The sequence below is a fragment of the Vanessa atalanta genome, chromosome 19 (assembly GCF_905147765.1).
Source record: "Vanessa atalanta chromosome 19, ilVanAtal1.2, whole genome shotgun sequence".
Classification (NCBI taxonomy): Eukaryota; Metazoa; Arthropoda; class Insecta; order Lepidoptera; family Nymphalidae; genus Vanessa; species Vanessa atalanta.
Window position 1 is genome coordinate 4,354,904 of NC_061889.1, and position 22,128 is coordinate 4,377,031.

At 29.5% G+C, this 22,128-nt stretch overlaps 3 protein-coding genes and 1 non-coding gene across 5 annotated transcripts; 2 read left to right on the plus strand and 2 right to left on the minus strand.

The window, feature by feature from the left end:
• Positions 1 to 858: 858 nt before the first annotated feature.
• LOC125071602 (CCR4-NOT transcription complex subunit 9) lies at positions 859 to 3,857 on the plus strand. The gene has a single exon (XM_047681925.1). It carries the CDS (start codon positions 1,072 to 1,074, stop codon positions 1,966 to 1,968), a length of 897 nt encoding a protein of 298 aa, XP_047537881.1. The 5' UTR covers positions 859 to 1,071; the 3' UTR covers positions 1,969 to 3,857.
• A 1,551-nt stretch (positions 3,858 to 5,408) lies between these two features.
• On the plus strand, positions 5,409 to 8,114 carry LOC125071603 (putative glutathione-specific gamma-glutamylcyclotransferase 2). 2 transcript variants are annotated; one of them, XM_047681927.1, is made up of 3 exons: positions 5,409 to 5,544; positions 6,186 to 6,414; positions 6,727 to 8,114. In XM_047681927.1, the coding sequence occupies exons 1-3, from the start codon at positions 5,509 to 5,511 to the stop codon at positions 6,918 to 6,920; spliced, it is 459 nt and encodes a 152-aa protein (XP_047537883.1). In that variant the 5' UTR covers positions 5,409 to 5,508; the 3' UTR covers positions 6,921 to 8,114. The 2 variants fall into 2 exon arrangements, with proteins under 2 accessions (XP_047537883.1, XP_047537882.1); XM_047681926.1 differs by having other exon boundaries at positions 5,417 to 5,677.
• A 737-nt stretch (positions 8,115 to 8,851) lies between these two features.
• On the minus strand, positions 8,852 to 11,551 carry LOC125071601. The gene has a single exon (XM_047681923.1). It carries the CDS (start codon positions 11,000 to 11,002, stop codon positions 9,722 to 9,724), a length of 1,281 nt encoding a protein of 426 aa, XP_047537879.1. The 5' UTR covers positions 11,003 to 11,551; the 3' UTR covers positions 8,852 to 9,721.
• Positions 11,552 to 19,711: 8,160 nt separating this feature from the next.
• Positions 19,712 to 19,815, minus strand: LOC125071618. The gene has a single exon (XR_007119930.1). It is a non-coding gene; the product is annotated as a U6 spliceosomal RNA (small nuclear RNA).
• Between the last annotated feature and the right edge of the window lie 2,313 nt (positions 19,816 to 22,128).

A 22,128-nucleotide genomic window follows, 5' to 3' on the forward strand; every position in this document is an offset into this window, starting at 1 on the left:
AAAAAAACACATAATTATTGTAAAAGCATAATAAGCTAACGTATTAAAAATACGTACATATATATACGAAGATTCTTATACAAATATTATTGCTTTAACATGACTAAAATACGTAATCCTTTTAATCTTTGAGTAAGCGAGATCTTCTCTTTTCTCTATTTTTCGTTACATCTAAATATTTAAATACAATTTAGTTCGGTTAAACTAAATGATTGTAAATGTTTCTTAGGTTTGTGTTAGGTTGTAATGATTCATTAGTAATCTAATCGACTATACAAAAACTTTCTCTTAAGATATTAATATTAACGACGTTTGCAATTACATTAACATTTAAGGATAGTTATTAATTATATATATATATATATATATATATATATATATATATATATATATATATATATATATACATATATATATAATAGTAAAACATTTTACCTAAAATATGTTATATTTTTATATAAAAAAAATTAAAACTGAAAAAAAAACTTAAAACTAATGCTTTTGAACAAGAATATTTCAAAGTTTATTTCATCTATTTTCATGCAATAGTTTTATGTTTTGTGTAAAAGCTATGAACTAATTGTAGTAACTAGTCAGGAACATTATTAAGTAATTTAAGCTAGGATCATGTGTGAATGATACCTTATGGTCAACTTAGTAAATATTCATTTTAGTAAAGAAGTTACGTAAATATTATTATTAAAATTACAATTTCAACACTTACATTGAAATAGCATTATTGATCATTTTTACATTTATGTATAAAAAATCGGATATACAGATTGTTTGGTTTGACTAACTATTCTTCAATGTTTGACAATCAAAAACTTATAAAGGAACGTCCTTATTTAACGACTGCTGGCGTGTGATTACCGATTTTGCTAAATTGTTACATTTGTCAATAATTATTAATGTTTTTAAGGCCGTTTAATATATCAATATAACGAAATTATTGATTATATTAAAATTTCATCTGATACAAACAGAAAACAAAACAAATTAAAGTGGTGTTTTTAATATATCATGTGAATATCGTGTATTGAATTTGAACGTTACTAAAATCGAGCTTTAATGAATAATAATATGAGTGCCCAGCAGAGCCCGGCTAATATGCAGGCTGTCGTAGATAGAGAAAAGATTTACTCGTGGATTTTGGAACTTTGTAATCCCGAAACTCGTGAGAATGCTCTTTTAGAACTAAGTAAAAAACGTGAAGTTGTACCAGATTTGGCGCCTATGCTGTGGCACAGTTTCGGTACAATTGCAGCACTTTTACAAGAAATTACCAACATCTACGTGGCTATGATACCACCTACACTTACAGCTCATCAGAGTAACAGAGTTTGCAATGCGTTAGCATTAATGCAGTGCGTCGCATCTCATCCAGAAACGAGGTCTGCTTTCCTTCAAGCACATGTGCCATTGTTCCTCTACCCTTTCCTTCACACTGTTTCTAAAACTCGTCCATTTGAATACCTGAGACTAACTAGTTTAGGTGTAATTGGAGCTCTAGTGAAAACTGATGAACAAGAAGTGATAACTTTCCTCTTAACCACTGAGATTATACCATTATGTTTACGCATTATGGAAAATGGCTCAGAATTGTCAAAAACTGTGGCAACCTTTATATTGCAGAAAATTTTACTAGATGACAGTGGTTTGAGCTATATTTGTCAAACCTATGATAGATTTTCACATGTAGCTATGATTTTAGGAAAAATGGTTTTATCTCTAGCCAAAGATCCATCTGCAAGGTTGCTAAAACATGTGGTACGATGCTACCTCCGCCTTTCAGACAACCCGAGGGCTCGTGAAGCATTAAGGCAGTGCCTTCCAGACCAATTACGGGATGCAACATTTACAGCATGTCTTCAAGAAGATAATTCCACCAAACATTGGTTAGCACAATTGATTAAGAATCTGGAAGCCCAGCCGCCACCCGCAAGTCCAGCCCAACAGAATATGTGAGATTTAAATATACATAGGTTTTCTCATTACAAAGTTTTTAAAATGTAAAAAAAATTACATTTTATGCTATTGTAAAGGTTAACCTATACCTGTGATCAAAAGTGATTACAACTTACAAAACTTTCAATTAAATATGTTATAGTGCGATAAAAGAATAGAAACTCTCAAGCCTTTTTGTTCTCATAATTTTTTACTGTCATATAGGTATAGTTAACATGTGCCTGAATGTGCAAATTCAAAACAATAAGTGTTTTTATCCTATAGCTATGAATTAAATAAAATATTCTAGATAAAAATTATATGAATTTGCACTGTTTAACTTGTCTTTGCTAGTATATCTTATTAATTGACATACAAATAATTTTATAGTATTAAAACAAAGAAATATCAATTAGCCACATGTTGCAATCAATGTATTATTTTTCTAGGTATAAAACAAGATGAAAGCACTAATTTTGTATGCAGTAGTAGAGTGGACTACTAATAAAAGTTTTCATATTGAAATATTTAGTCTTTTAATTAATATCTTATGGTTATGAGGGTGTGATAAATAGTTGCTACATAAGAGACATATTACTAGTAGTAAAATAAGCAATTAATGTTAAATGTATTAATTCACCAACTTGTAAAGGCAAATAGCTATGCACGGACAGGGTAAACATGTAAGCTGACAACAAAATACATTCATACAATGTCTTTTGCAGTTGGTAATAATTTATTTAATTAAATATTACTTTCGAGTCTAGTTATGTATCCTCTCCGTGCAACACTGAATTGTGGCAGCTTTGCACTACTAAATCAATGTGTAAATTAAATGTAAAATCATGTCAACCTTGTGTGTAGTGATGTAAGTAACTATGTTGTGTTCTAATTACTATAAACCTGATATTGTAACCTAGCAATATAAATAATATATCATTAATGTAATAAATGGGATAACCAATTGATATACAAAAATAATTTATTTAAATATTGTAATAGTTAGAAATCTGGACCTCTAATAGGATAATTTGATAAAGCCCAGTGCTTTGCGCTAACATATCTTAATTTTAAAGGTTTTGATATAACTGACTTCTCTACATGAATTTCAAAATCTTCTTCATTCAAAATAGGTTTTGTTGTTATCTTCTTTTTCATTCTATTTGAATCAATGCTATCTTTTATTTTTATTGCAGTTTTAGACTTTGATTTAAGAGTGCTACTTTTTAATATTCTATTATCTATAAATTGAGTTCCACAGCTTATTGTCTCTATACACTGTGTACAAGATTTATCTAAAATCGAGTAGTTCTTTCTGTCTAAAGTTTGTATTTCTTTAGAGCTCCATTTCGCATTAAGGCACTTACAAGGTAAGCGATGATCTCGTTTATGGATTAAAGTCACGCAATTGTTATCACACCTTAAAGGTCCAGAGAAGAGAGTGTTAATAGATGAATGGACTAAATTCTTTTTAGTTTGCTTATCACCAATTCTCAATCTAGGTGTTACAGGGCCAGTTATATGTGGTGCATCAAATTTATTTGTTTTCTTCTTCTCTGTTTGTAAATTTTGTTTTGGTTTAACATTATTCCTTATAATTGGGGTTTTGTTGCCTGATTTTTCTAAAAATGTCACCTTTCTACTGTCATTGGATGGTGGCTCTACAATATCATGGCAAAGTTTTCGAGCTACGACAGACATCTGTAACTTTTTGTAATAAATGAATAATATTATAAACCTTAAGTTATTAACAGGTTAAACATTGTAATGGTTTTAAAGTGAATGCTAAAATTTTAACCTACATTTTAAAATATATTGAATATTGTTGTCAGTATATTTTTGTGATGTCAAATCTTTACTAAGTACAACCTCTTTGTATAAGATTGGTTTGTAAACTATAAAAACAAAATAAAATAATAATTACCTTGCTTTTACTTTATTGGTTGGTTATATCAAAGAAAAAAATATTTTCAAAGGGTTATTGTTCGTAGTAGACATAATTATAGCATTTTACTTATTGGTAGCTCTGCTACCAACAAGTTTTATTTACTACCCACTCGTCACATATACCACCAACAAAAAATTACTTACAATTAGTATATTCTGTTTGGATTTGAGAGGGAGTAAACCAGTGAATCTACACACAAGGAATATAACATCTTAGTTCTCAAGGTTGGTGGCGCATTGGTGATGTATGTGTGACGGTAAGTGGTCTCCGAGCGATAGCCTATTTGTTTGCCTATCATCTAAATAAAAGCGTAATATTATTAAATGTTTAAGTTCGTCTGTTGCCTTGTAACTACTAAAGTAAATCTAACTATGCTTAAATACATACTATAATTTTACTGTTTTAGAATAAGAATACTAAATTATTTAAAAGATTTGGGTACGGACTGTACTGGGATTTTAAGTTTAACCCACAATCTTAAAAAAATCTTTATTCAAGAAAATTAAATAATACCTACATGGTCCGTTTCAGATTTAATAAATGGAATAGGTATTGTTATGAAAATGGTAGAACTATAGAGAGTGCTATTTGCCGTATCGTTACTATTTTTACCGCAGAATTTGGTAAGACTCAATAAGTGTGAAATAATTATTATTATCTTTATATTACTGACGAATATTTGTCACTTTATATATTAAACATTAAAAATCATTATTTTTTTTAATCTCATAACATGAATATTGAAAGATAGTCGGCGTGGTGGGAAAATTGATTCACTTTTTATAATTTTTACTGGACATCGAATTTAACGATATTTATAATAATTATAAAATTATATTATAAGAAATCTAAAACAACATCGTTTTATTTCTTAAGACCAAGTTATTTAATTTTCAGTTCTTCATGTAAGTTATAAACATTATTTTTCGATATAAAGCTATATTTTCATTAATTATAATTTTAACGTAAATGTAGGGAATCGTTTAATGTTTGTCAATTAAATCGTAATTTTAAATAAGAGATGTATGCATATCGATAGTATTTCATCTAAGTAAGCCAGCAGAGATTTTAAATAACAGAGTTACAGAATTTATCCAGAAACAAATCTTATAATACAAACTAACAAAACTGTTAGTAGTATTTCTGTAAAGTTATGAGCGACCTGTTTTTAAATTTCAAACGATCAGAGTATCAATTAACGGAAATCTATTGTTTAAACTCTTGCTAAATTTATATTTGGTTAAGTAAGTGAATCAATGAGTAATCGATATCTTTAATATTCGAATCACGGAATTGAGAAATTTCTTTGTACTTAATTACGAACGATAAGAATAAGATAATAAAATAAACTTATATATAAATGCAACTTTTCAAAATTATTGATAATGATTATTTTTAGTAGGTATATTATATTTAAGTTAATTTAATCCTGGCGTTAATCGAATGACGAATACTATATATATTTTGATTTTTAGGCTTCTTGGCTCTTTCTGTGCACAGTTTTACATATGACATTTTTGATGTTGACAATTCATTGTAAACAAACCGATATTAATATGGGAATGTAAAATGAACTTTCATAAAAAGTAAATTAACAATATTGTTATTGGTATATGAACTTTGAAGGCCTATACAATATACGGAATGATGTGGGTATTTGGTTATGGTTCTTTAGTGTGGAAAGTAGACTTTAATTACGAGTATAAGGTTGTAGGTTATATAGAAGGTTATTTTAGAAGGTTCTATCAGCACAGTATTGATCATAGAGGAACACTAGAGAAGGTAATTGATTAAACAACTATAAATTTACAAATGAGTTTGCTATTACTACTCACTTGGTGGTAGGGATTTTTGCGAGCCTGTCTGGAAGGTGCTACCCATTCATAAGATATTTTAACGCCAAACAGCAATACATAGTTTTTTCATACAGGCAATAGGGACATAACATGTTATGTCCCAAGATTAGTGTTGCATTGGTGTGATGTAAGGAATGGGTAACATTTCTTACAGTGCCAATGACTGAATTGGGGTGCCCACTTATCATCAAATGGTAACTTTGACTGTCTGCCTAGCTATTCCATTAAAAATTTATTCATTATAAGGATAAATATTATATCATGTGCCATCACCATTTGCCAGTTTAGCTTTTCATGTTACAATAAAAAACTAAATTATAGAAAATTTATTTCAATCTTCAAAACAATTGTGTCATTAAATGCAAGCATGCATGAGTAACTCAAATTTTAAATGCATTATTTTGATAACTTACATATATAATAAATGATTTCAGCCTGGGCGTGTAGTGACTCTAATACCTGCCGATGACCCAAGCAGTAAGGTATGGGGTGTAGCTTACAAAATAAGAACAGAGGATGTTGAAGAAGTCACAAATCATTTGGACTTTAGGGAAAAGAATGGCTATTCCAAGAAAACAGTTACATTTTATCCAAAAGATTCAAATCTACAACCTATTATTTTAACGCTGTATGTAGCTACAATGGATAATGAATCTTATGCAGGTAATTTTTTGATTCAAATAATAATACACAATTATTTCATGATTTTATTAAATTATATAGTTTTCAGACAAAATAACAACAGTAAATTACTATAAATTTTTAACCTCAAGATAGAATTGAGAAATCACAATCATCCTCAAAAATAATTATTGAATGAATACTTTTTATGTCACTTGCTTTATCTTCCAAATATTAATTTATATAAAAATCGATTTAAGTGATTTAATTAAATTTTTGACATGAAGGACAAAACATTCTATAGAAAATATTTTAACTTACTATAAATTTAAAATAAGCTTTATATTTTTTCAGGTGCAGCATCTATAGAAGATATAGCAAAACAAGTCATAAGTTGTAGTGGTCCAAGTGGTTCTAACAAAGAGTATGTATATAATTTGGCTACAGCAATGAGGCAGTTATTTCCTGGCGTTGAAGATGAACACCTTTTCACACTTGAAACGGCAGTCAAAAAACTTGATCCAGATATAAGGAAAAATATTTTATAATATTGTATTTTATTAGAAAATACACTGAATAAGATTATTCAAATATAATTTACCATGTGTTGAAATATATCATTGCAAAGAATTATTTTTACATACATTTATTCAAAAGCTGATATTGATGTTCTGATAGAAAAGCCACTAGCATAATAAGACCGTTAAATATTCTGTATGCTTAGGAATAAAAGTTTTTATTAGGTTTTTAAAGTCAGGTAAAGTTTTCGTAAGAGCTCTGAACCTGTCAATTAGCAGTCTTAACATTCCAGTGCCTCACAAATCACGTAAAGCCGAAAAACTTCAGCCTTATCTTTTCGGTCGTGTCGAATTTGCGAGGGAATATAGATTGTCTCGAAATTTTCGCGTATGTGCAAAATGTGTACTTGCGCACTATATATGCCTGTCTTGAGAATGGCAGCCAGTCGCAGAAATCGGTAAAGAGGACGTAATCATAAAAAGACGTAAGTCGTGGGCCATGGCCTATGGCCTAGCGATTAAAGGGGTCTCGCGCCTCCATAGTTTAGGGTAAAACTGCTGACTTGTAAAAATTTTAATTTAATATTGTAAACTCGAAAATTTTAATAAAATATCATATATGAAAAATAACATAATTTTTACATTTTGCAGATAATATCAACAGTGACATAGTGTTCGTCAAATCATCAAAATCGTTATTTCTACATTAGTAAAGTAAATAAATTGAAATAATAATTTTTAGACAATGGAACAAAAATGTTGCTTGGTCCACCAGAGGGCCTCGCACAATTTACCTTGCCCTCGTAAAATTTTCGCCTTGCACTGCCACATATCATCCACATCATATTTATTAAATGAATATCATGAATTTAATGTTCCTTTTGTCAATCTAGCTTTGGAATCTCTATATCAGTTATGTAATCCGTACTGATATTATAAATGCGAAAGTAACTTTCACGGCTAAACCACTAAATCAATTTTATATTTTGAAATTTGGTAAAACAAACAAACTTGATCTCCAAGGACAGACATCAACTACCCTTTCTCCTAGAACGTTAGGTTAAGCTAGTGAAAATATAAATCATCTTTCCATCCCTGAATGTCATCTGTGTTTTAATAAAAATATATATTCATTAAATTATTAATAAATGAATTACTATTTTAGTGTCAGGGCTGTGGTTTTTTAATAATTAGGATTATTTATAAGAAATTGTATACAATTGAACTCGGATGTTTTTTTATTATTTATCTTGTTACATTATTTGAAACGTTTTAATTTATTTATAAAATAACGTGTATCGTGCTATGTTAAAACAATATTGTATAATTTGAAATAAAAATATAATGACAATCCAAGTGCACAAATACTTACTGTCTTCTATTTATTTTAATGTAAAAATTGGCGTTAAAAGATCTCAATATAAATATTAAGATATAATTTTTATTTTTTTTATAATCAATTTATTTTTGTAATGCTATAATCCATGTGCGGAAAACATTAGGAATCTGCTACAAGTATTTCTATCAGTGATCAATGAGCAGTATAATGGAATAAACTTCAAACTTAATGGAGGAGAGGAGACATTGACCCAGCTGTAGCAAATAGAGAGGTTTTTACATTATTTTCCAAAGATACACCTAAATTATGATTATTACTATAATATTTTTTTTATATATATTACTTTTAAATAGCAATTTTTTTTTGAGCATGTATTGCTAATATTTGTAGCTCAAGTATATTACTTCATACTAGTTTATAATTCATTTACCCATACTTATATCCATATTTTTACCATGTTTATTTGTAGGGTTGCCGAAATATATATATATAAATATCAATACTTACAACTAAGCTCGAACTTTCCATGGTTTTTACAATGTATGTTTTTACTTCTCACTTTTGTTTAAAATGTTGTCTTTATCATACATTTTTTAGGAAATAAAAAGCATATAGGTATACATTTTAGTAACATTTATTAATGAAAATAATTTTGCTTATAACAACTAGCAAATACTAATTTTCTCATTAAAATTCAATAAGTAATGTTTTAGAAGAGAAAGAAATTAACAATAATACTATTTACATTCATTCATATACCTACCTATTTCAATTAATTATAAACTGTGAATATTAGACGATAAGGACCGATTTAACAAAAATATCCCATGCAGCCACAATAAAACATTACAATAAAATATGTAAATTAATATAATATTATCACATGCAAAACAACATGAATCATTTGAAAAGGAAACTTGAACAGGAAACTTTTATAAAACTAGGATTTAATAAATAACTATGCAAAATAATTATTGTAATTATTATTACATTATTTTATTTTTCTTTACATTCATGGTAACGCTTAATTTGTAAAAAAAAAAACAACATACTTTAACAAACACTCAATAGCAAAGTAAAAACCTTTTTTTTACAATTTAGCTTTGTAAATAAATTATAATTTGGTCGACAAGGAGTGTCACATAACATGGCACTTACAATTTATCAAGTCTAGATAACCTATTGCATTAAGATAAAAAAGGGAAGTACTGCCTTCGTTAGCTTCGTATTCCAATGTAATTATTAAACACATCTAAAAGTAGTATTATTTCTGTATGAAATTATTTCAATTTTTATCAAATGATAAGGCGTGCTGACGTCATGTCATGTTCTTAAAGCCGGACCTACCTTTGAAACAGTATTTCAAGTTATTTTCCATTTATATAATATATTTAATTTTACATTATATTCAATGGGACGCTCCAGTTCTGCTTAAAAAATCAACTTGGATAAAATCTTTGGCAGGACTTTGTTGTAGTGTTATTGCTTATTCTTAATTTTCTTTCTTAATTCCTTTATTGCGACCGAGAAGTTTGTCAAGGAAACTCCTCTTCCTCTTCACTTTTTTGCCATCCTCTTTATGGTTTCGTATTTGTTCACCCTCTGCGGTCATTTTTTCGATTAAGGCTGGAATGGTTAGATCGACAACATTATCGATTGGTACTTTCTTTGCAGATTCTCTACTAAGTTGTCGTTTAACCGTTGATAATTCGGGCACGTAGTCATTCTCTTCTAATTCGGATAAAGATACTTTGGAATCATTAGTTTTACTGGTAATGTCTTTATTGTTTAAATTTTGTTTGATTTCAGCACCATTATGTAGGATTTCTACGTTTGTTTTGATATCTGTCGCTGGTTTCTCGTTTGAATTATTATTATTCTGTTGGTCTTTCGTACTTTGTTCCGATTTCTCGAAGACATCATCTGTTTCAGTATAATTTAGTGCTTCAGAATCTTTTTTATCGTTACTATCAATGCTATCGCCGGCACTCGATGTCGATTTTGGAACCGAACCTACTACCTTTGGTCTCGTTGGAGGTAAATTCCAATTGACAGGCTTACGTTGCGGCGAATAACGTTTAACTAATTCCTCGTAAAGTTTTTGATGATCAAGTTTTGGTGAATTTGGTGATTCATTTGGTAAACTCTGATGTTTTTCTCTCTTTTCGACGTTTTCACCTTCTCCGTCTCCTTCGTCTGGAGAACCTAAGTCTACAACAACTCGACGAATAGGTGTCGGCGTTGAGTACGGTTCAGCAAATGGAAATTTATAAATATTAAGATTTTCAATTTTGTACCTTATTGCGGATACAGTATTAGTCGTCGGTAGGGAAGCACGGACGCCGCTTCGAGTTAGCGTGTTTTCTCCCGGTTCATGTAAATTTGATTTTAAAAAGTCTCTTCGCAATTTCGAAAGCCGTCTATTTCTCTCAGCCATACTGTATCTGTGGTCGACATCGTCGCTTTGATTGAGTTCGGACGTAAAATTGTCGGAATATTTTCGTGGTCGGTATTCGTAATGTCGATCTTCGCTCCTCGTTTCGCGCATGCTGGAATAACCAGGAGTGTTGCGTTTAAAATTAGACGTTGTTATTCCGTGGTTAGTCGTAATGATTGGATCGACTTCCTTGTACGTAGGTGTCAGTGCGGTCGGGGAAGGTAGGGGTAAAAACACAGTGTCGTGCTTTTCGAAAACCTCGCGCCGCTGACTGAACTGGTTCTCGCCGATCATCTCCCGCGACTTCACACTGGTTGTAGGCGATTTCGCCGCCATTTCCGCTCGATAACAAACCACAACACTTTTGTTATTGATACTATTTTCCTGCAAACACTGTATTTCTATTTTTATACGGCACACATTATGACTTCACCGGTAACATCGCGCCTATAAAAGAGTACACGTCTACACGTTAAATTGGACAATAAAGGTAGTCCGGTCGTCCGTATAAGGCGAGCCGTCCGCGATATATAATGATGAGTGATCAATAGAGTGGTTCCGATAAGATATGACTGTCATGTAGCGCTTTACTTATTTTCTTTATCTTTTAGCAGTCGAAACAGTTGTGTAAATAGAAGCGAATGAACACAATCATGTTCGTAATTAATAGCGGACCGAGTGAAAGCAACCGGCGGCGGCGGCGGCCGATCGCCGAGCGTTCATTATATAATGAATATTAAAACAAGCGTCCCGAATACGATGCGTTAGAGCAACTCACCGACTTTGCAGACGCTAAACACTACGATATTTAATTGACACACTGAAACGAGCTAATAAGCCATGTTAATATTTACTGAAGTATAAAGATATAGTAACTTTATTTGTTCGCTAATTAAGCAATAAATTACAGCGAACCATGTAGATAACTTAAGTTGTATGAATATTTTTTTGTACCTATACAAAGTATACCATATGTATGTGAAAATATTTCACAATTAGGTATTCATTCAAAGTTACGTCGTAACGTAACGCTAATGTAGACTCAAGCGTGTACAGGAGCTAAATAAATAGTCAAAATGAATATTATTGTCGTTAATAAATAATTCTCAGAAAAGTATATAGGTACATTAATTATCTTAACTACTTGGTTTATTATAATTGCCTTCTTCATGCTTAATTATTTGTTCGAACTCATTAAATCCATTATTTTTTGGAAAACTGCATCACTAACGAGTTTAATTTAACACGCTATTCGTTTTGATAAATACTTAATCTTAGAATATAATTCTATTTTATGATTTTGATAAACACTTGTACTTTTCGTTTAATATTTTTTTTAAGAAAATACGATAATATGGTTTCTATTTTTGTAATGAAATATACTTTTGTTTCAATTGACTTTGCTTGCACGTATGCCTAACACATAAATGCGGTTGAGAGGTTTGTCTTGTGTGGTCAAGTATGTAGAAATCTTTGCTTCGTATTTCATAACTGACCGACCTCTCCGCTTTTAAACATGATAGTTCGCTCTTTTATTATTTAGGTTTACGTCCTACGGTTTAAAATAAAACTGCGTGTAACGATAAAAATCACAAATACGAGTAGCATATTTTGAGATCAACAAAATATAACAGATTTATTCGATGTAAAAGATTGTTTACAAATAATAACAGTACCTATTACGTAATACCGGCGTCATCGCACAAAAACAATACGAAACTGTAGTTCCCTGAATTCATGTGCGTTTTATTTATAAGCGGTGACCAATTTTTTTGTCATTTTACCCGGGATCCGGTGCTAATTTTATTTATATAGCTACTATGAGTAAGTACACACGTTTCTCTATTTGTAGCAATTCTCGGTCGGTCAATGACTCGATTAGTTTCTTCCCAAGACGGTCGGTCCCTAAAATGCCCGAGAGTGAGAAACGTTCGAGTATCGGGCTGTTATTTGAACAGTGATATCATTTCATTTGCATACAGGTTCGTGGTATTTTATTAACCGTGCGTTAAATATGGTCGTATGTAGGTGGTACGTATGTATAATGATTAGGTGTGGCGAATGGCATTTTACATGGTCAATGAGAATTTTTGAATTGAAGACTAAGATCTAAAAATATCGTACCTACCTAACAGTGTTGCTACATTACTGTACCCAAATATTATTCTTATTGTTTGATTGTAGGTAAACTAGAATTATCGTTGATAGAGTTAGTGTAGAGTTGCAGAAGCAAATAAGTATTTAAAAACATGTATTGATGTTTGTAACTAAATATTAAATAAAAATAGGATTTAAATTCTGTACGTACTTACTGCTTTTTAATTATTATTATTTAATTTAGTAAGGTCTTTTGTCGAAATGCTCGAAACCATTCATAATATTACAATTAAAATATTTTTTATTTGTTAGCGAGTCTATAAATGAACATTCCTATATACATCAAGGTTAAAAAATTAAATAATTTTGTACATTGTACAAAGATATGCATGTAACAAAGGAACCAGCTGTGACCATCATACTGACGAAACAGTGTAATAACTTAAACCGTACGTACTAAATTAAATATTAACTAAATAATTACATGATTCTATAGCCTTAATATATATTTTTATTTATTGTAATATTTTTATTTATTACCTACGCACGGAAGCATTTGAATAAAATAATATTTATGTTCTTTCGCTAACATTAAAAGATTTACAATTTTAACTAGTATTATAACGTAATATCTAAATAGTTTTTAAATACAATAAACCCTTTTCTGGCGGATATTTTATATATTCATGGAATTATTAATATTAACTTGAACGTTATTTATTGAAGTTTTATTGGTTATTTATTATTATTATTATCCGTTATTAATTGGGTCAATGTAAACGAGTAAAGTTGAAAGATTATTATCTGTTAAATTAAGTTAATAGTTCGCTTTAATATATATTTGGAAAGAATAATAAATAGTTCCTTACATTCCGTAAAGATGGAATTTAATTTAATGCTTCCGGCAAAATTAAATAAAAATGATATTAAGTTAAATCGTTTACATCACAAATAGATACATACAAGCTACATTATAAAAACTTTCGTATAAATAAATCGTGTGAAGCGTATTGTTTCAGTTGCATGCTCACGCTCAGCTATGGTTAATAACTTTGTGGTTAGTCTAAAAAATCTAGACATAGGTATCAAGGTGTTCAAGTATGACTAACCGCGCTCGCTTGATTGAACGCTCATTCGTGCGTGAAGTTGTTGTCAATTCAGGCCTTGCTAAAATCAGATGACGTCACCCACCAAATTAATAAAACTTATTATTAAGCAACGTTTAAATTACTTTATATATTTTTGATTGATAATTGATATATATTTGTGTATCTATTCAGTTTTAGGTACTGCGTGTACTTATAGCATTGCTCCCTTTTTGATTCCTTACTTATTTCTATTGTATTTTCTGTCTTTGTACACTCTGCACTTCAGCATCGCATTGAATTGCTTTTAGAAACTTATTAAAGTTAATTTGTATCGCACTTTTATTTGCATTTATATCTTAATTTTCTTATTCAACTTTATTTGATCTTACTTTAAAAAGTATATATCTAATATTATATTAATATAATAAATATTAATATTATATATTATAGAGCATACATTTTACAGTGTTATTGAGTGTCAAAATAGACACTGTTTTGTAGTCACTTCAACTGACTGCGGCGTTAAAGGTCACTGGTTCAATGAGCGGGATTCATGACAAATATTTGCTATTCCAGTGTTGTGGTCTGAATAATTTAAGTACCTATACACTCGCGGTTGTTTTCGAATGTTAGCCCTATAAATAGCTACATAATTTAAGCTATTTTATCATTATCATCATAATTAGCACTGTAGTAAGTACTAGACCTTGTAGTATTATATAAAAATAAATGTCATTAACTGTATTAAAAATATTATTACAGCGTTAACAGTGTTATTAATGAAAAAGAAACTGAATCTTTGATCATCGGTAATAATACATCCCAAACGTTGAACTGAAGAGGAAATGTTATATTTAATCTAAAACACATGCTAGATGTGAGATGTTTAGCTGTGACAAAAATTTGAGGTAAACATACTAATTGTATGCACGATTCTCTCGTTTCCAATTTTTGGTCGTATTTAAACAATTGGTAGGTAAATATCATAACACAATTTAAACTGAAGTCCGAGCGGGCGATATATTATTCATTATTTTTCCTGTATGTGTAGTGTTGTAAATAATCGTACGTATTTTTTTCCTACACATTGCGTTTGAATGTTCGTATAACAATGAAAGATTTAGGACAGATCCAATTATATCGCGATGTGCGGCTTTCCTCAGTCCCTATTGGTCTATGTTTGGGATCAAAGGATAACGGGACGATACTTACTATTTTAGTGCTGGAAGTAAATATGTTCGTAACTTTTAGTTTATTTGACTTTACGATTAATACTTCCTGAACAATAAAACTTATTTTTAAAACATCCTCTAATAACTCAGCACAGGAAGCGTTCTAAAACGATTTTTAAAATTTTGTATTATTTGATTGATTTTTCTTATATATTTGAATTCTTAAATATTGTAGATTGTAATAAAATTATTATTAGAAGTACATTTGTTCGTTCCCACGAATCGGCCATATATAATCACCATAGCCGAGATAATCTATAATAATAATTATACTAGCAATGTGCTTCGACTTCGGACTGGTAAAATTCACATATTAAATATGCGTATTTTTGAATCATATGACTATACTCACATTACGTTATCATATGCCAATAGACGAATTCTGTTTAAGGATTTATAAATGTTGTGATTAAACCAGTTTCAATTTCTCATGTCTATAGAAAGAGTCCATTCAACACACTTCTTGGTGTTATTAATAGTCATTAAGAGGACTACAAGAGCTAAGTGCCCTTGAGAATCGCACGCACACACTTACAAAATCGACAAAAACGGCAAGCCCGTGTACTAAGGGTTAAGCGAGGTAACGAGATTACGCCCAAATATTCTAATAGATGGCGCCAAACCGAGCGACGTAAGATCAATCATAAATCTCATAAAAAATAGATAGGACAACAGAATTATTTTTATTTCTTTCGATGTTAGTTAACAAATGATTATAAAATAAAACAGATTCAATTAAACTTACAATATTTTTATTTATATTTTGTACACAATAAAATAGACAGTTAGTTTTAACCTTTTTTTTCTATTATTTATATTATTATACCACAATTAGTTCTTATACTAAATATTGAAACATACCAATTTTTAACATTTTATTAAACTTTAATGATCTATTTATATAATAAAATCGTAAGTGTTCGAAATCTGTAGTGTAGTGACCGTGGGGTAACATATGGCGTAGTATTTGTTCGTTTTATTAATATTGGTTCATAAAGAAAAAATATATATTCAATTTAAAAAAAAAAATCTAAATATTTACTAGAAAAAAATGTTGTCAATTCGATTTGGTTGAATCATTGATGAATGAAAGGTTAATCATAATAGGTTTAATCATAAATCTCATAAAAATAGATAGGATATTAGAATTATTTGTATTGCTTTTGATTGTTATTCGAAAATGATTAAAAAATAAAACTGATTTAATTAAACTTAAAATATTTTTATTTATATTTAGTACAAAAAAAAAACATTTTGTGTTAATTTTTTTTTAAATTTTTTTATTTATTTTCACTTGTATGTATTAATGTTATTACATATGTCCTGGAATCTTGGAATAAATATTACACCCACTTTCAGCTGAAAGTTGGCACACATATTTAATCTCGATGACAATGCACGATTCATGAATTGCTGCTATATTCAATCCAATATGGCGGACGTTACAAAAAAATTTAAATTTATGAATTACGTACAAATGACACTTCTAAATATTCTAGTTCTCTGGTTCACAACAATTACATTTTTTTTGTTACGACTTTACTTTTTTTTATTATTATTAAAATTAGTTCATACATAACTTTAATTCTTATTATAAACAATCGATAAAATTAAACTCTTACGCAATATAAATAGCTTCCGTGTTATTGTTTTCGACTTTCTTTATTCTGTAAAAAATAAATATATGTTAGTAATTACATTTTTATTAATTATAAAATTATGTATTTAAAAAATATGTATCTTAATATGTCATAGTAGTTATAAAGAAAAAAAAATGCTTCGAGTTCATGGGGATCGAATGTAGACACTTGATCCACATGAAAGTCAATTGATGATTTCCTTCCTTTGACCAAATACTCTATCGTAATTATTAAGAATGGCTCGAAAAATCTGATTATATGCGAACTGATTGCACATTTTTCTAATAGATGTTTTCAATATTCATAATTTATAAAAAAAAAATATGTTTACTAATTAAATACTCTTACCTTTTAATATCGTTCATATGTATGTTCGGCGCTTGATTTATATAAACGTTTTTTAGTTTTCCTCACGCGTTTCACTTTATTTCCCATATTTACACAATTAAAATTTATAACAAATAATATAATAAAAAAACAAATGCCTAATTACTACTACACTATTTTAACTTAATATATTTATTTACAAGAAAGAATAAAATTTATTATAAGAAAACATGAAACAATGAATTTACAATTAAAATTACAAAAAAATATCTCGTAACGTAATGAATGATGCGGCGAAAAGATCGACACGTCTGTATGGCATCAGGCCTCGGCCGGCATTGTCTGTACACGGCGTTTACGCACACATGCGTACGCATTTTGTTCGAAAATAAGAATATCGGATTTAAAAAAAATCTATTGATTTTACTAAAAAAGTGACACCCAGGTTAAATAGTATATTGCTTGTAGAATAATCTGACAAAAAACCAGAATTATGGAACGTATATAAGTATAGTTATTATTAATTAAAAGATCTTTTTAGAGGTAACTTTGTGATTTTTTTCTATCGTACCAAATTAATTACATCATGTTTTCAAAATAACAAATTCTTAGCATGTATCCTGAAGATTATCATATCTTTTTTTCATTTGGTTTACTGCATTGGATCATATACTTTTTTGCATTATAAAACTTGCATTTAGCTCATGTAGTCCCCTTAATAACACCAAGAAGTGTGTTGAATGGACTCTTTCTATAGACATTCAGTCGAATTATACCGGTACCATCAAATCAAACTGGTGGAAACAGCATAAGAAAATTTACCTGGACCTTCTAGAAGACATATTGCTCCAACTGACTTGCTAAATAAAACATATGTGGCCTTAGCCCAATCCATTATTACGTACTGTATTTCCTCATGGGGTGGCGCTGCAACGACATAAATACATTGAGGTCGAAAGACCTCAGCTTTAATTAAAGGTCGGACTTATTATACTCTGTAAGTAATGTCTTAATAGTAAGACAGTTATATGTTCAAAATGCAACTCTAAAACTGCAAAAATACCTACATTTTGATCTTAGTATATCAAGTCAAAGAACTAATAATATCGTTGTGCTCACAGTGTGCATTAAAACAGGCTTTGCAACAACCCAATTAAAAAAAACAACAAGTGTTTTGTTTAAAAAAATTAAAAAAAAAATTGATATTTACCCATTAAAATATTACTAATGTAAAGGGAAGCTAGCTCTATGGTTAAAATAATTTATTGGTTAACCGAGGGTCTATTAAAAATAGTTGAAGAATCTTCGTTTTTAGTAAGATAAATAGGTCATTTAAAGTAGTAACACGCTCACACATACAAATACATTCATATTGCATGTTGCACGTAAAAAGAGAAAGGATAATAATGTGTGTATTTATATGTTTAAAAAAAATGTAATACAGAAAGACCAAGGCCTACTGACACAGGATTTTTTAATATTTAATAGAAGGTCTCCGCCCAAACTTATACCGTAATGGATAAATTAATAAATTTACTTTCAATTTTTTAATTGCATTTCCTTTAAATTCTTTGGTTAACGTGTCCACTATTTCTTACGTGTTGATTCACACGCCTTGTTTTGTAACGTCTGCTACATTACTTTAAAATAAAATTAAAAAAAAAAGTTGTATAATATTTTATCACTTATTATGCTATGTTTCAAATTCAGCCATTGAAATTACTGCTATTTTTCAGTATTTTTTATTTTAAATACAGTAAATCTGACGAACCTAACTAATTAATCTACTGCTTGCTACCTCAGATTATACTTTTATTACGCAGGATTATTTTCAGAGCGGTGTATCTGCATCTTAACGTTATACTAATAGCGAACATATAATCCTTCAGTGCATCCATGGAGTTTTAAGTTAGGTATAAAAAATTAGTCATTGACGTCAACTGAATCATTCAATGATTGCCACGTTGCTAGGCTGTCTGTGCATTATCATTTTTATATCATGTAAAGTGTAAAATATCTACACATTTATTGAACAAATTTGGACAATAACTACACTATTCAAAGAGTTACTTTCATAAAAGACAAAAAATATTACTAAATCTCTTTCGATTTATTTTCTCCTATGACAGGGATGCAAGTGCACCCCTTTACAAACTCTTTCCCGGTGTCCATGTATATAAAAATTTATAAAATAATAATAATGTAAATGCTATATACAAATAAAACATTCAATTTCAAAACTTTTCATTAATTGTTAAAGATTTATTTGGGTTCTAAGATTTTCAGAGGTACATTCTTAAGTTTTTTAAGACTCTCTCTTACATTGTATCGATGCTGCGTGAAAGTGATTAAAATTAAATATCTTTCATTGAACAGAGTGATGTCTTTAAATTATTGTATTCTTTATTTTAAGACTATTGTATATGTATAATTCTCACTATTGAGTTGTAAGACTTGTTCAGTTACTATTCATACTATATATTGATTATTACTGCTACCCTTTTTTTATGCAGTAGAAACCTTAAGAAACTCGGGCCTCTGGGGTGGAAACAGGGTTATGTGCGTTTCTTACTCTAAAATTACTGCTACGGCCGTTCTCGGCACGGATCGAAGAGGACGCGTGGTCGTGTTAATATAACGCATCCGAAACCACTCCCGTGAAAAAATGTGAAACGCTTCTCTGTTTTGCGTGTTTTCCTTGCGAGGCCATGCTAATCTTCTCTATATCGTTCCGATTTTAGTATATATACTGCCGAAGCAAGTACCCGGTACATACCTTACTCTAGCATAGCCTTCTGGTGTATTATCAAATGTTATATATACCTATTTAACTAATACAAGACAATTACATTCAGACCTAGACAATTCTACTGCTTTTTACTAATATGATATATTCCTACCAGTATAGTGATTTATAAAATTCTTCCTCACATTCTTCCTTGTCCAGGCTTGTATAATTTAAAGTTGCAAATATTAAACCAACATTCAGTTAAAACGTATGAAGTCATACATATATTTACTCGTGAATATAAGATAAATGCAGTTGCAATATTTATATTAAATAAATTTATAAACCAATTACAACATTGAATTTTATCTTTGCTAAGAAATCGACTAGAGAATTATGATAAAGAACGTACGTACTTGGCGATAATTATTGAAATGAGATAAGAAAACCGCGTTACGGTTATGCAATTAGGGCGGTGTTATTTATATTACGAAGAATGAATTCTTAATACAAATAGGGTTTTGTAATAGAAAATAATATGCTTTATTTACCTACCCATCTTTTAAGTATTGAGGAAGTTATTAAATTACCTTATAAATATAGTTCTGATCTTATTACTCGCGGTTTATTCCGTGTGGAATTAGCTGCATTATAATCCAAGTAAGGTTATCTCAATGTTTCATAGTTTAACCTTTCCCAGAGATCAACGAAAATAAATCAATTCTAATTCAGAATTTTCAGATTAACGGTAACTTAAACGCTCTTCGATATGACAGTGAGGTGTGTACCTAATAGATTGTAATAGATATTTGATGTAGAGATCGTGTTATTGGTTCATTTGAATACCGAGTTTATTTGTTATGTCTTAATCGTAATCTATTGGCGACGCGCGATAACGAGTTGCGGACTTCGAGAATATTTGATAAATATTATTAGCATAACTGTGAAAAGAATTAATCTTGATTTCGTCCAGGTGCATAAGTATCTAGGTATATAATTATATATTTTTATATAAAATTGACTTCCGATAATAGTTATGTATAAGTGTCGAAACAAAAATATGCCTTGCGATTTTTTAACTTAAGCTTTATACCTATACCTATACCTTAGTAGCAAATATATAAGTACTTATTATATTTCAATAATAGAAAATAAGATTTGTCAAAATGTTATAATGCAAATCATGGCGCTAATATCTAATATTTCGTTTAATATTTGTATCCATAAATTCACGAAAAACTTAAACAATGTATTTTGGTATATATATTTTTGAAAAATTAAATAACATCCGGTAAATGTCCCATTCTTGGTTTAACCTTTACTTAAGGAGAAGTTTTAAGCTTATGCCAGTGTTGCTTAAATGTTTGTTGGTGGATCCTACTCGTGTAGGTGTTTTTACGTTGTTTATTATGACCTCCGTCCACGTACGAGCACGAGATGAGTCATAAACACTAATTTTCCACTGACTTTTCATGAGCAAGCACGTGCTCTTTTTTGCACGTGGCTTTTGAACCATCAATATTCGACTAAGTTTAATGTGTTCTAATATCATAATAAGTATATTAGTTCATAAATAAAAAAGAAACATAAGTATTATAAAATATGCGAAAAAGCTTACCATTTTTTTATTTTAGTTTCAATCGATGGTGTTAGCATTTACCTAATCAGTCTTATAATTATAATAATCTAAAACTTACTTTTTATAGGATTAAATAAAAATGATAAAAGTACACATCAATTCTTCAACGTTTAGTATAAAGAAATCTTTTTTTGTAAATAGGTCAAAGCGATAACCTTCCACCATATTCCGAATCGAGATTTCCTGTCCATTGATGCTCGCCAGTTGCCAGATATCAATGAACTCAATCTCTCACGGGCGTTAATGTAACTGTTAAATCGATTTCTATTGATTTCTATAATATAAACCAAGACTATACTTTGCTTTCGAATTCGATGCAATAAAATGAATTGACAAATTTGACAAAGGTGTTTAATTGATATTATTAATTTTATTAAAAGGAAAAGTTATTTCAATCGATGAAATAAAGTATTAATTGGATCTTTATTTCCATAAAGAAAGAAATGTTATAAAGTATGTAAATTAATTACATCAACATAAACTCGTTCGACATTTATCGGACTCATTACTAATTACAGCCTATATATATTACATTTACAATATTTAAATGTACTTTTATCTATTACTAACCATCCGTGTCCGCTTCGCACGAATAGAATAAGCGTATATATGTATAAAATGTTTATACATAAGAGCAAACATTTGTGCAAATATTGTTTTTTTATTTAATAGAAGATTTGTTTTAGTCTGCTTTTATTTGTGTCACGTGCG

Bases quoted from the DNA above. Each gene is read 5' to 3' on its own strand.
- LOC125071602 (XM_047681925.1), top strand. From the start codon at position 1,072: ATGAATAATAATATGAGTGCCCAGCAGAGCCCGGCTAATATGCAGGCT.
- LOC125071603 (XM_047681926.1), top strand. From the start codon at position 5,540: ATGATGTGGGTATTTGGTTATGGTTCTTTAGTGTGGAAAGTAGACTTT. The intron at 5,678-6,185 runs GTAATTGATTAA...AAATGATTTCAG, and splicing joins ATAGAGGAACACTAGAGAAG to CCTGGGCGTGTAGTGACTCT. The intron at 6,415-6,726 runs GTAATTTTTTGA...ATATTTTTTCAG, and splicing joins GGATAATGAATCTTATGCAG to GTGCAGCATCTATAGAAGAT.
- LOC125071601 (XM_047681923.1), bottom strand. From the start codon at position 11,002: ATGGCGGCGAAATCGCCTACAACCAGTGTGAAGTCGCGGGAGATGATC.